Source organism: Macaca thibetana, chromosome 16 (genome assembly GCF_024542745.1).
Source record: "Macaca thibetana thibetana isolate TM-01 chromosome 16, ASM2454274v1, whole genome shotgun sequence".
Classification (NCBI taxonomy): domain Eukaryota; kingdom Metazoa; phylum Chordata; class Mammalia; order Primates; family Cercopithecidae; genus Macaca; species Macaca thibetana.
Window position 1 is genome coordinate 3,046,812 of NC_065593.1, and position 15,819 is coordinate 3,062,630.

The following is a 15,819-nucleotide window of genomic DNA, read 5'->3' on the forward strand; positions in this document are numbered from 1 at the left end:
TCCCCACAGTTACTAGCTAAAATTAGCTCCATCACTATTTTTGAGAGTATACTCAGTTTAAAGGTTATGGTGGTGTTTCCTCTTTAGACACTGTACACCACTGATTTAACCTAATAGGTAAATTGGTCACCTCACAGCTTCTTGAACTGGTTTGCCTTTATTTCAAGGGGCTTTAAGAAAAGTGAGTCCTTTATGATGGAGGGCAGTGTGGTTTGACTTTGACCTTGGTAACGCCTTGTGTTCTGCAGTAAAGCCCAATCTGCAGGTGTTGCGAGCCCGATTCTCTGAGATCACACCCCATGCCGTCAGGACAGCTTGTGAAAACCTGACTGAGCCTGATCAGAGGGTGAGCGATGCTGTGGATGTGAGGCAGGAGCTGGACCTGAGGATTGGTGAGGAGCTAGGCAGACCCCCCCATGGCCACATTGTTGTGTTATGGGACCAAAAATGGGCTCTGTGTAGATATGTGCAGCCAGCCCTTATTAGCCACCATTTTCACCTTCCTTCACTCTCCAGGAGCTGCCTTTACTAGGTTCCAGACCCTGCGGCTTCAGAAGATTTTTCCTGAGGTGCTGGCAGAGCAGCTCATCAGTTACGGCAGCTGCCAGTTCCCCACATTGGGCTTTGTGGTGGAGCGATTCAAAGCCATTCAGGCTTTTGTACCAGAAATCTTCCACAGAATTAAAGGTAGGGCCTGGAGTGGGGGTTATGGCCTGGGACCTATGGGCCCAAGGTTAAGGAAGGGGACTGTGAGCGTTAATAGCACTAATAAAGATGTAATTTATTTTAGTCTTGCTGTCATCCTCCCTGGCCCATTACAATCCTCTTAAAGTTCCCTTTGTTATCCGGAAATTCTTCCTTATTTGATATTCCTTTGACTTTCACTACCTTTTCCTATCTGTCATATCATGTGGCTTCTCTGAGACACAGCCTTTCTGTTTGTCTCTCCTTAATATAGTAACTCATGACCACAAAGATGGTATCGTAGAATTCAACTGGAAAAGGCATCGACTCTTTAACCACACGGCTTGCCTAGTTCTCTATCAGTTGTGTATGGAGGTAAGAAGTCCTTCGAACCCTTAATGATCTAGGAAACATTCTGCACACCTCCCAGATCACTCCCACTGTTGGCAGAGGTGATCTGTCTCATTCTCCCATTGGACTTTAGCTTTAAGTTTGCATCTCGGGATCACTTTGGGGACCAGTAAGACTAGAACCCCCTGAAAACAGCACTAAAAGGAAAAGGGAAGTATCTGCATTCTTTTTAGATAAAATCAGAAATTTTGGGAAATGTATAGTTGAAATCTCCTCTTGTGGCATATACTGTCACCAGAAATTATCAAGGATTAGCTAGACCAGTCCAGGTCATTGACTTATAGAGCTAGGAGAGAATGGACAGCGTTTGGCTCAGCCCCCTCTTTGTTGGTCGCGTGAGGAAATCTAGAGAAGTGAAAGTCACAAATTAGTGGGTTAATTTTATATACCGATAAAAGCTAGGAAGAAAATAAGGCAAGGGAAAGGGATAGAGAAAGGCTGGAGGGACAGGGAGGGGAGGGGTTACACTTGAGCAGAGGCTGGAGAGATTAGGGAGAGGGCTGGAGGGTGGGTGGGACATGCATGTGCTATAGAAGGGAGCAAGACTGGCCCGGGCCATAGGCCAGTCAGTGGCAGAGTTAGGACCCACCCTAACGTTTCCTGGCCCTTGGGCTGTATGGTTTCCTTTCTGATGTCACTTCCTATTAGCACATAACAGCCTGGTTTAACCCAGGGACTGCACAGAGTCATGCTTAAGTAAAATTCCGAGCTCTCTAGGCTTAATTCATGGTGTGCTTCTGGCTGCAGCCCACTGGCAGATTTGTTACTAATTAGGCAAGGGATGTGATAACTGTGCAGCACCCACTATGGACCAGGCACACTTTGTTATGTGTTGTTTTGTTTAATCCTAATAATTCCTGTGAAGGCAGTGATAGCATCCCCATTTTCCAGATGAAGAAGCTAAAGAAAGTGAAGAGACTTACCCACAGACACGTGAGAGCTGTACGTGGCAGAGCACAACCGAATCCCAGTGTGTCCCTACCCCTTCTGCAGACCGTGCTGCTGTCTCCATCTCTCTTTCACTCCACCTTTGACCCTGGACCACTGGGAGTCTCTGTAACACTGCACAATTATTTGTTAAATAAAAAGACCACCAGCCGAGGTTTCATAGTGAAACCCCATCTTTACAAAAAAGAAAAAAATTAGCTGGGTGTGGTGGCACCTGCATATAGTTCCATCTACTTGGGAGGCTGAGGTGGGAGAATTGCTTGAGCTCAGCAGGTTGAGGCTGCAGTGGGCCATGATTATGCCGCTGCACTTCAGCCTGGGTAACAGAATGAGATACTGCCTCAAAAAAAAAAAAAAAAAGATCAACTTAAATAATAATAAAATATAAAAGTAAGTAATAAAAAGGCCCGCCCTGTTTCTCCTTCACTCGGATGTGGTACGGGACTACGTGGTGGGAGATGCACACTATGAAGTTGGTTTTAAGATTAAAGGTCTCTAGCTTGTATTGTATAATTTCTCCTATTTCTTTTTTTCTTTTCCCTGAGACAGAGTCTGGCTCTGTCGCCAGGCTGGAGTGCAACAGCACGATCTTGGCTCACTGCAACCTCTACCTCCTGGGTTCAGGCGATTCTCCTGCCTCAGCCTCCCCGGTAGCTGGCACTACAGGCATGCGCCAACACACCTAGCTAATTTTTGTATTTTTAGTAGAGATGGGTTTTCACCATGTTGGCCAGGATGGTCTAGCTCTCTTGACCTTGTGATCCACCTGCCTCAGCCTCCCAAAGTGGTGGGATTACAGGCGTGAGCCACCGCACCCGGCAATTTCTCCTGTTTCTAACTCTGTATTATCCTGAATTTTTTTTTTTTTTTTTTTTTTTTTTTGAGACGGAGTCTTGCTCTGTCACCCAGGCTGGAGTGCTGTGGCCCAATCTCAGCTCACTGCAAGCTCCGCCTCCCGGGTTCCCGCCATTCTCCTGCCTCAGCCTCCCGAGTAGCTGGGACTACAGGCGCCCGCCACCTCGCCCGGCTAGTTTTTTGTATTTTTTAGTAGAGACGGGGTTTCACCATGTTAGTCAGGATGGTCTCGATCTCCTGACCTTGTGATCCGCCCGTCTCGGCCTCCCAAAGTGCTGGGATTACAGGCTTGAGCCACCACGCCCGGCCGAATTTTTTTTTTTTGAAGGAGCACTGGGCCAAGCATGGTGGCTTATGGGAGTATTGCTTGAGCCCAGGACTTCTGGGCCAGACTGGGTAACATAGCAAGACCCCATCTCTGTATTTTAAACAAAACAACAACAGAAGGAGCACTGTGCATGTGTACATAGAAAACTGTATTCAGGCAATGCATAGGCTGTTGGATTTCATAGTCTCTGGAGGAAGCACCTTAAGGCTTGTGAAATTGCCCTTCGCAATCTTGGTTTGAATGGGAAAGTAGTGATGGTGTCTATCTTGCTGTCAGCTACAAGCGACATTAAGTGGGCACTCTCCTAGGCTGTCACTGCAGGCCTAGCTGGTGGTCGTCAGTTTGATCTGGAAGGACTGGCATGGGCTATCCACAGGAAGGATGGGGATGATGCACTAACAGGTTAACATGGTCTTTTCTTTCCTGGCTTTCTAGGATCCCATGGCAACTGTGGTAGAGGTCAGATCTAAGCCCAAGAGCAAGTGGCGGCCTCAAGCTTTGGACACTGTGGTATGTTCCGGACAGGCTGTTTCAGGCACTGGGGAAACACTGTTTTGAGGCCGTGGTTCTACTGCCTAGACTGTGGCTTGGTGGAAGAAAATATCACCCATCACCAGGCCACACAAGAAAATGCTTGAGAAAGACACGGTCCTGCTTAGCCTTACTGTTTGTTTTTTTTATTTGTTTTGTTTTTGTAGACTCAGACTTCTGGGCTCAAAAGATCTCCCACCTCAGCCTCCCAAGTAGCTCGGACTATAGCCATGTGCCATGATGACCAGTTAATTATTTTTATAATTTTTTTGTAGAGACGGAATCTCACTATGTTGACCAGGCTGGTCTCAAACTCTTGGCCTCAAGTGATTCTCCAGCCCCAGCCTCCCAAAGTACTGGGATTACAGGCATAAGCCACCACACCCAACCACTGCCTGGCCTCTTAATGGTTTTTTTTTTCTTTTTGAGATTTTTTTGAGATTTTTTTTTTGAGATGTTGCCCAGGCTGGAGTGCAATGGTGCGGTCTTGGCTTACCACAACTTCCGCCTCCCGGGTTCAAGCGATTCTCCTGCCTCAGCCTCCCGAGCAGCTGGGATTATAGGCATACACCACCATCAGGTGATCTGCCCACCTCAGCTTCCCAAAGTGCTGGGATAACAGGCGTGAGCCACCGCGCCTGGCTTTTTTGTTGTTGTTGTTGTTGTTAACAACTGCGGCCGAGCGCAGTGGCTCAAGCCTGTAATCCCAGCACTTTGGGAGGCCGAGACGGGCGGATCACGAGGTCAGGAGATCGAGACCATCCTGGCTAACGTGGTGAAACCCCGTCTCTGCTACAAAATACAAAAAACTAGCCGGGCGAGGTGGTGGGCGCCTGTAGTCCCAGCTGCTCAGGAGGCTGAGGCAGGAGAATGGCGTAAACCCGGGAGGCGGAGCTTGCAGTGAGCTGAGATCCGTCCACTGCACTCCAGCCTGGGCGACAGAACGAGACTCCGTCTCAAAAAAAAAAACAATTGCAATATAACTGCATTGCATGAGATTTGGGAAACAAAAAGAGGAAGACAACCATCCTTCCATAATTACTAGTATCTCTTCTAGTTTTTTAATATGCATGTTTTTACAGCATTATAACTAAAGTAGCTTGTGTTTTCCACGCAAGCATTTTTTCATGTTGCTGCATAATCTGTGTAAATATTACTTTAAATAATCTGCTATATGAACCTACTTTAGAACAGGGCTTCTCAAATTATTTGACCCCAGGAAGAGCCACCCTGACGGAACACAAGTCTGAGTAAATCACATTAGGAGTATGCCTTCTCAGTCACCACTTAGCAGGAAAATTTGGGATAGAATTACTATTAGAATTCACTCTGAAGGTTGGACGTACAGAACACTAAGGCTAACAAGCATGCAGGCTAAGAAGCACACAGGGACTGGTGGGCAGTGCATTCTTTGTCTTGGGCAAGCCACAGTAAATGTGTATATGTGTGGAGGGATTGCATGGGGGCAGTTATGCATTTTGTTTGCTTGTTTGTTTGTTTGTTTTTTGAGAGGGAGTCTTGCTCTGGTCGCCAGGCTGGAATGCAGTGGCGTGATCTCAGCTCACTGCAGCATCCATCTCCCGGGCTCAAGCGATTCTCCTGCCTCAGCCTCCTGAGTAGCTGGGACTACAGGTGCATGCCACCACACACAGCTAATTTTTATATTTTCAGTAGAGACGGGATTTCACCATGTTGGCCAGGATAGTCTCAATCTCTTGAACTCGTGATCTGCCTGCCTTGGCCTCCCAAAGTACTGGGATTAGAGGCATGAGCCACCACGCCCAGCTGCATTGATTTTATATAGTAGGCTTATGTTTTTTAGTCCTCACTGGTTAAGTATGCTTTAGTGTGACATATAGTCATCAGCACTGTTAACTTGTCACCTAGGGAAAAAAACATCTGTTATCCCCCAGGAGGCCTCCTGGGGTTTTCACCCTCCAGGAGAATTTACCAGGGCTTGGGTGGTGTTCCCAAAGTGTGGTTCTCAAGACTGTCTGTGTTTGAACAGTGTATTAGACGGCTTTGTTAAAAAATGTAGATTTCAGCCTGGGCACAGTGGCTCAGGCCTGTAATCCCAGCACTTTGGGAGGCTGAGGCGGGCAGATCACGAGGTCAGGAGATCGAGACCATCCTGGCTAACATGGTGAAACCCCATCTCTACTAAAAATACAAAAAATCAGCCAGGTGTGGTGGCAGGTGCCTGTATTCCCACCTACTCGGGAGGCTGAGGCAGGAGAATTGGCATGAACCCAGGAGGCAGCACTTACAGTGAGCCGAGATAGCGCCACTGCACTCCAGCCTGGATGACAGAGTGAGACTCCATCTGAAAATATATACATATATATATGTAGACTGGGCCAGAGGCGGTGGCTCACGCCTGTAATCACAACATGGCAAAACCCCGTCTCTACTAAAAATACAAAAATTTGCCAAGTGTGGTGGTGCTGTAATCCCAGCTACTTGGGAGGCTGAAGCAGGAGAATCACTTGGACCCAGGAGGTGGAGGTTGCAGTGGGCCGAGATCATGCCACTGCACTCCAGCCTAGGCTACAGGGTGAGACTCCGTCTCAAAAAAAAAAAAAATGGAGTTTTCGGCTGGGTATGGTAGCTCATGCTTGTGATCCTTGCATTTTGGGGGGTCAGAGAGGGAGGATTGCTTGAGGCCAGGAGTTCAAAATCAGCCTGCACAACATAGCAGCTTCCCCAGTGGTCAGGGCCCCAAATCTGCTGGCTTCCCAGTTGAGTCCTGCACACATTAAAGTCTGAGAACCACTAGGCTAGGATCTGACTCTGCCTGGCAGGCCCAGAAATTGTTGTTGGGCAATCTTTTTTTTTTTTTTTTTGAGACGGAGTCTGGCTCTGTCGTCCAGGCTGGAGTGCAGTGGCCGGATCTCAGCTCACTGCAAGCCCCGCCTCCCGGGTTTACGCCATTCTCCTGCCTCAGCCTCCCGAGTAGCTGGGACTACAGGCGCCCGCCACCTCGCCCGGCTAGTTTTTGTATTTTTTAGTGGAGACGGGGTTTCACCGTGTTAGCCAGGATGGTCTCGATCTCCTGACCTCGTGACTCGCCCGTCTCGGCCTCCCAAAGTGCTGGGATTACAGGCTTGAGCCACCACGCCCGGCCAGTTGGGCAATCTTTTCCGCTCTGTTTGACAGAAGCATCTGGAGTGACAGGGGCCAGATTTGACTGAAGATGAGTTGTGTATTTTGAGTTGTGCTGCCTGACTCATGCAATACACCTAACATCCCTATTGACCCATTTCACAGGAGCTTGAGAAGCTGGCTTCTCGAAAGTTGAGAATAAATGCTAAAGAAACCATGAGGATTGCTGAGAAGCTCTACACTCAAGGGTAAATATTCTGGATTTGGGAGTAGAATTTGAACCGTCTTTATCAGGATGAAATATTTTAGAAATAGAGTTTATGGGCCAGGCGTGGTGGCTCATGCCTGTAATCCCAGCACTTTGGGAGGCTAAGGCAGGCAGATCATGAGGTCAAGAGATCAAGACCATCCTGGCCAACATGGTGAAACCCCGTCTCTACTAAAAATACAAAAATTAACTGGGCGTGGTGTGGTGGTGTGCGCCTGTAGTCCCGGCTACTGGGGAGGCGGAGGCAGGAGAATCATTTAACCCAGGAGGCGGAGGTTGCAGTGAGCTGAGATTGCACCACTGCACTCCAGCCTGGGTGACAGAGCGAGACTCAATCTCTGGGAGAAAACAAAAATTACAAATAGAGACTGGGTATGCTGGGTCACACCTGAAATCCAAGCACTTTAGGAGGCCTAGGCAGGAAGATCGCTTGAGCTCAGGAGTTCGAGACCAACCTGGGCAACATAGCAAAACCCTGTTTCTACAAAAAAGAAAAATTAGCCAGGCATTATGCCACACACTTATAGTCCTATCTGTTCAGGAGGCTGAGGCAGGAGGATTACTTTAGCTTGGGAGACGGAGGCCACAGTGAGCCAAGATCACGCTGCTATACTTCAGCCTGGGCACCACAGCAAGACTATCTCAAAAAGAAAAAACGAAAAACAAATAGAGTCCACATTACAGTTTTATTGGACAGCATTATTCTTTGTATACTCTAAGAAAAGTCTCGAAGCACACACTGGTGGAACTTGTCAGGGTCAGTGAGGCTCATGTGCTGCATCAGGGTTGGTCTGTCAGACTGACCCTCAGAGTGGCCAGTGACAAGCCCCAGGCTCTGAGGCTGCTGGCCTTTATCCTGTGCTGTGCTGCCCCTTTTGTTTCTCCTTTGGCTTCTTTGAGTGTCCTAGCGGGAGAGCCAGCTGCTTTTCACCCCATGAGTGGGTGCATCTCATCTCAGAACTTTTCTGAATCAGGTAACCCAGGTTGCCTTCAGTTGAGTTGGCTACATCAGATGAGTGTTTGTAGGTGTTAGTGGGTGCTTTCAGTTGTTTAATGACCAATCAGAGAGCCTAGCAATTTCTTTTTCTGTTTGTTTGCCTTGGTTTTAGGTACATCAGCTATCCCAGAACAGAAACAAACATTTTTCCCAGAGACTTAAACCTGACGGTGTTGGTGGAACAGCAGACCCCCGATCCACGCTGGGGGGCCTTTGCCCAGAGCATTCTAGAGCGGGGTGGTCCCACCCCACGCAATGGGAACAAGTCTGACCAAGCTCACCCTCCCATTCACCCCACCAAATACACCAACAGCTTACAGGTTGGTTTCTCTGAATGTGCTGCCTGCTGGAACCCAGAGGGAAGTGCTGGGGGTTGGTAGTAAGATTTGAATTTACTCTGTGGGCTGTGATTGTAAAAACAAGTGATCTTGAGATCTCTCTCATTTCGCTTGCTTTGATGAAAGACCCCTTCACCCTTCCCCGTGATGGGCCCCCGTCTTAATCCAGCCCCACCTCCCCACTCTCCGTCAGCTCCTGCTGCTTCCCTGCTAGTCCTTCATAGGCAACCTAGGTACCTCTCCTCCCCACACCACTGTGCAGACCCTTACCCCCACTGTGAGCCTTGTGGCCTTCCCAGTCCCTGGAACTAGAGAATTCTATCCATCCTCCCAAGGCTGGCTCAGTTTTGGTTGCCTCCTGAAACTTTGCTGCCACCCCAGTCGTGCCACCCCACGTCATTGCAGTTTCCCACTCAGCTCTTCTTCTTTTTTTTTTTTTTTTTTTTTTTTGAGACGGAGTCTCGCTCTGTCGCCCAGGCTGGAGTGCAGTGGCGCGATCTCGGCTCACTGCAAGCTCCGCCTCCCGGGTTCATGCCATTCTCCTGCCTCAGCCTCCCGAGTAGCTGGGACTACAGGCGCCCACAACCGTGCCCGGCAATTTTTTGTATTTTTAGTAGAGACGGGGTTTCACCGTGGTCTCGATCTCCTGACCTTGTGATCCGCCCGCCTCGGCCTCCCAAAGTGCTGGGATTACAGGCGTGAGCCACCGCGCCCAGCCCCACTCAGCTCTTCTTGTCTGTCTCAGTCATTTCTTCAGCCAGGGGCAGACTCTGCAGGCACAGGAGCCATTAGGCTTGTTTACATCTGTAGGCTTCGCACAAAGCTGGGGAAATCTTAGTCTTTTGTTCTTCTCCTCCTTCTTTTAATAACATATATTCTTTCTGATTTTAAAAATATGGCCAGGCGCAGTGGCTTACGCCTGTAATCCCAATACTTTAGGAGGACACGGCGGGTGGATCACGAGGTTGGGAAGTTGAGACTGTCTTGGCCAACATGGTGAAAACCTGTCTCTACTAAAAATACAAAAATTAGTTGGGCGTGGTGGCGTGTGCCTGTAGTCCCAGCTCTCAGGACGCTGAGGCAGAAGAATCACTTGAACCCGGGACGCGGAGGTTGCAGTAAACTGAGATTGCACCGCTGCACTCCAACCTGATGACAGAGTGAGACTCTGAAAAAAAAAAAATTAGGCCGGGTGCAGTGGCTCAAGCCTGTAATCCCAGCACTTTGGAAGGCCGAGACGGATCACGAGGTCAGGAGATCGAGACCATCCTGGCTAACACAGTGAAACCCCGTCTCTACTAAAAAATACAAAAAACTAGCCGGGCGCGGTGGCGGGCGCCTGTAGTCCCAGCTACTCGGGAGGCTGAGGCAGGAGAATGGCGTAAACCTGGGAGGCGGAGCTTGCAGTGAGCTGAGATCCGGCCACTGCACCCCAGCCCGGGCGACAGAGCAAGACTCCGTCTCAAAAAAAAAAAAAAAAAAAAAAATTACATGTTCATTTTAGACAATTTAAGAGATACAAAAGATTATAAGGGAGGAAAAATTGCCTATTAAGCATGATATTTAACAATTTCAAAGATGTGCCATAATTTATTTTGCCAAATCTGTTTTTTATGTTTTTGATACTATAGTTAACATTTGTAGACATAAATATTTTTGTGGTTCTCCAGTTACTTCCTTTGAAGAGATCCGTAGAAGGGGAATTATTGGATATGTGTATAAATGTCTCATTTTGATAGAGTGAGACTCACTAAATCATTGATTACCTCATTGAAAATTACCCTGACAAATTACTGCTTAAACGTGTGCATGAAGTTGGGCTAAGGCCACCAGGTGCAGTGTTGCTGTGTCTCTTGTATTTGAGGAGTCTCTTGCCAACTTCTTATGCTTTCATCTTGTTTTCTGCTTAGATTGGGTTTACATCAAAGAACCACTCTGAAGGGGAAGATTACTCCCTTGCTTATCTTTGCCAGATTTGAGTTGTGAAAGTGTCAACCTAAACCTATCCTCTCCCCAGGACTTATTTGCCTGGCACTCCATGTTAGTGCAGGGCCTGAGGAGCAGTGTGGCCTCTTCTGTGCTGGACATTTGGCTAAGGCTACCAGCGATGCTCCTGTCCTTGAGAGGTGATATTCTAGGGGGAGTTTCAAACTCCTCGTTTCTTCCTAGGGAGACGAACAGCGACTGTACGAGTTTATTGTTCGCCATTTCCTGGCCTGCTGCTCCCAGGATGCTCAGGGGCAGGAGACCACAGTGGAGATCGACATCGCTCAGGAACGCTTTGTGGCCCACGGCCTCGTGATTCTGGCCCGAAACTATCTGGACGTGTATCCATATGATCACTGGAGTGACAAGGTGATCAAGAGTGGTTCCCAGGGAGAGGGAGGACAGTTGTGTTGCGAGTCCTGAGTTCTCTAGTGGAGCAGGACCGTGTTCCTTGAAATGAGGTTATTTTTTGCCTGAGTGTGATAATGGAATCATCTGACTGCTGCACCTGCCGTTCCCTGTAGATCCTCCCTGTCTATGAGCGAGGCTCCCGCTTTCAGCCCAGCACCGTGGAGATGGTGGATGGGGAGACCAGCCCGCCCAAGCTGCTCACCGAGGCCGACCTCATTGCCCTCATGGAGAAGCACGGCATTGGTCAGTGGCTCCTCTGGTTAACTCGCATCTCTTGAGCACTTACCGTGTACCAGGCACAGGTTTCCTCTAGTCTTCAAACCATTGTCTAATGCAGTTGCTGTATCTTTATCCCCATTTTATGGTTGAAATAAGGCTCAGAGAGGTTAAGAACTTACCTAAGTTCACAAAGTGTGTGTTATTAAAACCTGGTCTGAATACCTCCACAGTCAGTGCTCTTAAACCATGCACTGTGCTGTGCACGTAGTAAGAGACTTTTCCCATGGCTTTGAGGGCCCAACTGGGAGCACCCATTGGCCACATGAGGATTTGTTCTTTTGAATAAGAACAGCATGTAAGGAACCAACAATTAAAACTTAGGACAGTCATCATAAAATCTGTTTTCATTTTGAAGTGTCAGATCTGGCTTCTCCTTCCCATGTGGAGTATTGGGTGAGGGTGGCAGCTGTCTCTACAGGCCTGCACCCACACTGCTCAGTCAGGCTGCTCACGCTGGCCTCATGTATGTGCCAGGACCCTGCTGTTAGCTATGGGTGACTGGATTCTTAGCCTTTTGTTAAAGCATTTCCCATAATTGCTTAGGAATCAGAAACTAGGTTTTAATAAAACACTGGGCCAGAATTGTGTTATTCCCAATAAGTCCCATGGCTCAAGCTTTGCAGATAGGTCCTTGTAACTAATCTGCTGTCCCCTCCATTCGTTTTTCTCAAGGCTCTCAAGGGCTTTCTCTGGCAAGCCTAGTCCAGGAATACCAGCAGCACAGTGGAGGGGAAGCAGAGCTCTCTGGGCATGTGTTACATAAGCAGCTGCCTCACCCACAAAGGGAGTTTCTTAGGCCTGTGACTTAGGAAGCGGTGCTCCAGCGTGGAGTCCTTGACCATCACTAGGACATCCAGAAACCCTGCAGGCTTAGGTAAAATTAGTAGACGTTCACCCATCATGATTTATTTGATAAAAATGTATGAGGGCTGGATGCGGTGGCTCACACCTGTAATCCCAGCATTTTGGGAGGCCAAGATGGGTGAATCACTTGAGCCCAGGAGTTCAAGACCAGCTTGGGCAACACGGTAAAACCCCATCTTGCTGGGCGTGGTGGCTTACGCCTGTAATCCCAACACTTTGGGAGGCTGAAGTGGTTGGATCACCTGAGGAAGGGAGTTTAAGACCACCAGCCTGACTGACATAGTGAAACTCTTGTCTCTACTAAAAATACAAAAATTAGCCAGGCATGGTGGTGGACACCTGTAATCCAAGCTACTTGGGAGGCTGAGACAGGAGAATCGCATGAACTCGGGAGTTGGAGGATGCAGTGAGCCAAGATCGCACCACTGCACTCCAGCCTGGGTGACAGAGTGAGACTCCATCTCAAAAAAATAAACCATCTTGGCTGGGCGCGATGGCTCAAGCCTGTAATCCCAGCACTTTGGGAGGCCGAGACAGGCGGATCTGAGGTCAGGAGATTGAGACCATCCTGGCTAACACGGTGAAACCCCGTCTCTACTAAAAAATACAGAAAACTAGCCAGGTGAAGTGGCGGGCGCCTGTAGTCCCAGCTACTCGGGAGGCTGAGGCAGGAGAATGGTGTAAACCCGGGAGGCGGAGCTTGCAGTGAGCTGAGATCACGCCACTGCACTCTAGCCTGGAGGACAGAGTGAGATTCCGTCTCAAAAATAAAAAAAATAGGCCGGGCGCGATGGCTCAAGCCTGTAATCCCAGCACTTTGGGAGGCCGAGACGGGCGGATCACAAGGTCAGGAGATCGAGACCATCCTGGCTAACACGGTGAAACCCCGTCTCTACTAAAAAATACAAAAACTAGCCGGGCGAGGTGGCGGGCGCCTGTAGTCCCAGCTACTCGGGAGGCTGAGGCAGGAGAATGGCGTGAACCCGGGAGGCGGAGCTTGCAGTGAGCTGAGATCCGGCCACTGCACTCCAGTCTGGGCGACACAGGGAGACTCTGTCTCAACAAAAAATAAAAATAAAAAAAAATAAAAATAAAAATAAAAAAAAAAACCATCTCTACAAAAAATTAAGTGCATGCCTATAGGTAGGGAGGCTGAGGTGGGAGGATCACTTGAGCCCGGGAGGCAGAGAGTGAGGTACACTGAGATTGAGCCACTGCACTCCAGCCTGGGCAACAGAGCGAGACCCTGTCTCAAAAAAAAAACAAAAACAAAACATGAGGCCCACAATAGTGAGAGCTTGGACTAAGCACCAGAGACACAAAGAAGAATAAGACCTCATTTTTTAACTTCTCAGTCTAACAGAAGAACCAAACCAACACATTGAATACAATGTAATGGGTTCTGCAGGGAGTAGGCAGGGAAGCAAATGTCATGGGTAGGCTGGCGTTTGAGCTGGACCAAAACTTCATAGTAAGACTGCTGGATCAACGAAGGGCAGCCCAGTGCAGGGCAGGCCTGAGGAAGGCACAGGAGCAGGAAAGCAAAAGCCTGCTGTAGCTGGATTGGGGGTGGTGGCCATAGAAGGTGTCTGGAAAGATGATCTAAGCCTGACTTTACAGGGCCTTGGCTTGCCCAGTTGAAGGGCTTAGATGGTGATACGTGGTCAGCAGGGAGTCTTCTAGGATTTCTAAGTAAAGGAACCACAGAGAGGTACACTTAACAAAAAAAAACACAAAATAATATTTTTAAAAGATTATTAACAGACTGGGCGTTGTGTCTCACACCTATAATCCCAGCACTTTGGGAGGCCAAGGCAGGGGGTCAGGAGTTCAAGACTTGAGGTCAGGAGTTCAAGAGCAGCCTGGACAATGTGGTGAAACCCCATCTCTACTAAAAATACAAAAAATTGATGAGTATGATAACTGACGCCTATAATCCTAGCTACCCAGGAGGCTGAGGCAGGAGAATTGCTTGAACCTGTGAGGCGGAGGTTGCAGTGTGCCGAGTTTACACCACTGCACTTCAGCCTTGGTGACAGAGACTCTGTCACACACACAAAAAAGATTATTAACAGTCTTATTTATATACCGTACAGTTCATCTCTTTCAAATGTATAATTTACATTTTTTAGCATATTTACAAAGTTGTGCAGCTATCACCATAGTCAGGTTTTTGGGGTTTTTTTGTTTGTTTGTTTGTTTGTGATGGAGTTTTACTCTTATTGCTCCAGCTGGAGTGCAGTGGTGCAGTCTCGGCTCACTGCAACTTCTGCCACCTGGGTTCAAGCGATTCTCCTGCCTCAGCCTCCCCAGTAGCTAGGATTACAGGCACGCACCACCACACCCAGCTAATTTTTGTTATTTTTAGTAGAGACAGGGTTTCACTATGTTGGCCAGGTTTGCCTACTTTAGTTATTTCCTATAAAGAGCCAGGCACAGTGGCTCACATCTGTAATCCAGCACTTTGGGAGGCCAACGTGGCAGATCACTGGAAGTCAGGAGTTCGAGACCAGCTTCGCCAACATGGTGAAACACTGTCTCTACTAAAAATGAAAAAATTAGCTGGGTTTGGTGGCAGGTGCCTGTAATCCCAACTACTCGGGAGGCTGAGGCAAGATAATCGCTTGAACCCGGAAGATGGAGGTTGCAGTTGATGGACACTTGAGTTGTTTCTAGTCTTTGGCTATTATAAATAATCCTGCTGTGAACAGTTTTGTACAAGGTTTTGTGTGGACGTGTGTTTTCATTTCTCTTGGGTAGACTTAGGAGTGGGATTGCTGGTTTTTTTTTTTTTTTTTTTTTTTTGAGACGGAGTCTCGCTGTGTCGCCCAGGCTGGGGTGCAGTGGCGCAATCTCAGCTCACTGCAAGCTCCGCCTCCTGGGTTCACGCCATTCTCCTGCCTCAGCCTCCTGAGTAGCTGGGACTACAGGCACCCGCCACCACGCCCGGCTAGTTTTTTGTATTTTTAGTAGAGACGGGGTTTCACCATGTTAGCCAGGGATGGTCTCGATCTCCTGACCTCGTGATCCACCCGCCTCGGCCTCCCAAAGTGCTGGGATTACAGGCTTGAGCCACCGCGCCCGGCCACGGGATTGCTGGTTTACATGGTAACTCTACATTTAACATTTTTAGGAACCAGTACACTTTTTTTTTTTTTTTTTTCTGAAGTGGCTGTACCATTTTTTGTTTCCACCAGCAAGGCACTAGGATTCCGGTTCATCCACATCCTTACTTAGTATTATCTCTCTTTTTGATTTTGCCGGTAGGTGTGAACTGCTATTTCATTGTTTTGTTTTTTTTGTGTATGTTTTTGTTTTTTTTAGAGGCGGAGTCTCACTCTCGCCCAGGCTGGAGTACTGTGGCACAATCTCGGCTCACTGCAAGCTCCACCTCCTGGGTTCACACCATTCTCCTGCCTCAGCCTCCGGAGTAGCTGGGACTACAGGCGCCCGCCACCACGCCAGGCTAATTTTTTTTTGTTGTTTTTTTTTTGTATTTTTAGTAGAGATGGGGTTTCACCATGTTAGCCAAGATGGTCTTGATCTCCTGACCTTGTGATCTGCCCACCTCAGCCTCCCACAGTGCTGGGATTATAGGCATGAGCCACTGTACCCACACCCGGCCCTTTTTTTTTTTTTTTTTTTTAAGACGGAGTCTCACTCTGTCACCCAGGCTGGAGTACAGTGGCGCAATCTTGGCTCATTGCAGCCTCTGCCTCCTGGGTTCAAGTGATTCTCCTGCCTCAGCCTCCTGAGCAGCTGGGACTACAGGCGCATGCCGCCACACCCAGCTAATTTTTGTATTTTTGATAGAGAT

At 48.4% G+C, this 15,819-nt stretch overlaps 1 protein-coding gene and 1 pseudogene across 1 annotated transcript in view; both read left to right on the top strand.

Moving 5' to 3' along the window:
* LOC126939050 (uncharacterized) overlaps nt 1-15,819 on the top strand; it is a 174,427-nt pseudogene that overhangs the window by 154,953 nt on the left and 3,655 nt on the right.
* TOP3A (DNA topoisomerase III alpha) overlaps nt 1-15,819 on the top strand; it is a 43,393-nt gene that overhangs the window by 12,393 nt on the left and 15,181 nt on the right. Inside the window, exons 6-13 of the mRNA XM_050763876.1 lie at nt 249-392; nt 517-687; nt 959-1,059; nt 3,662-3,736; nt 7,025-7,107; nt 8,237-8,444; nt 10,632-10,817; nt 10,973-11,102. Coding sequence (XP_050619833.1) covers nt 249-392; nt 517-687; nt 959-1,059; nt 3,662-3,736; nt 7,025-7,107; nt 8,237-8,444; nt 10,632-10,817; nt 10,973-11,102 — 1,098 coding nt within the window. The remainder of the gene's footprint in view (nt 1-248; nt 393-516; nt 688-958; nt 1,060-3,661; nt 3,737-7,024; nt 7,108-8,236; nt 8,445-10,631; nt 10,818-10,972; nt 11,103-15,819) is intronic.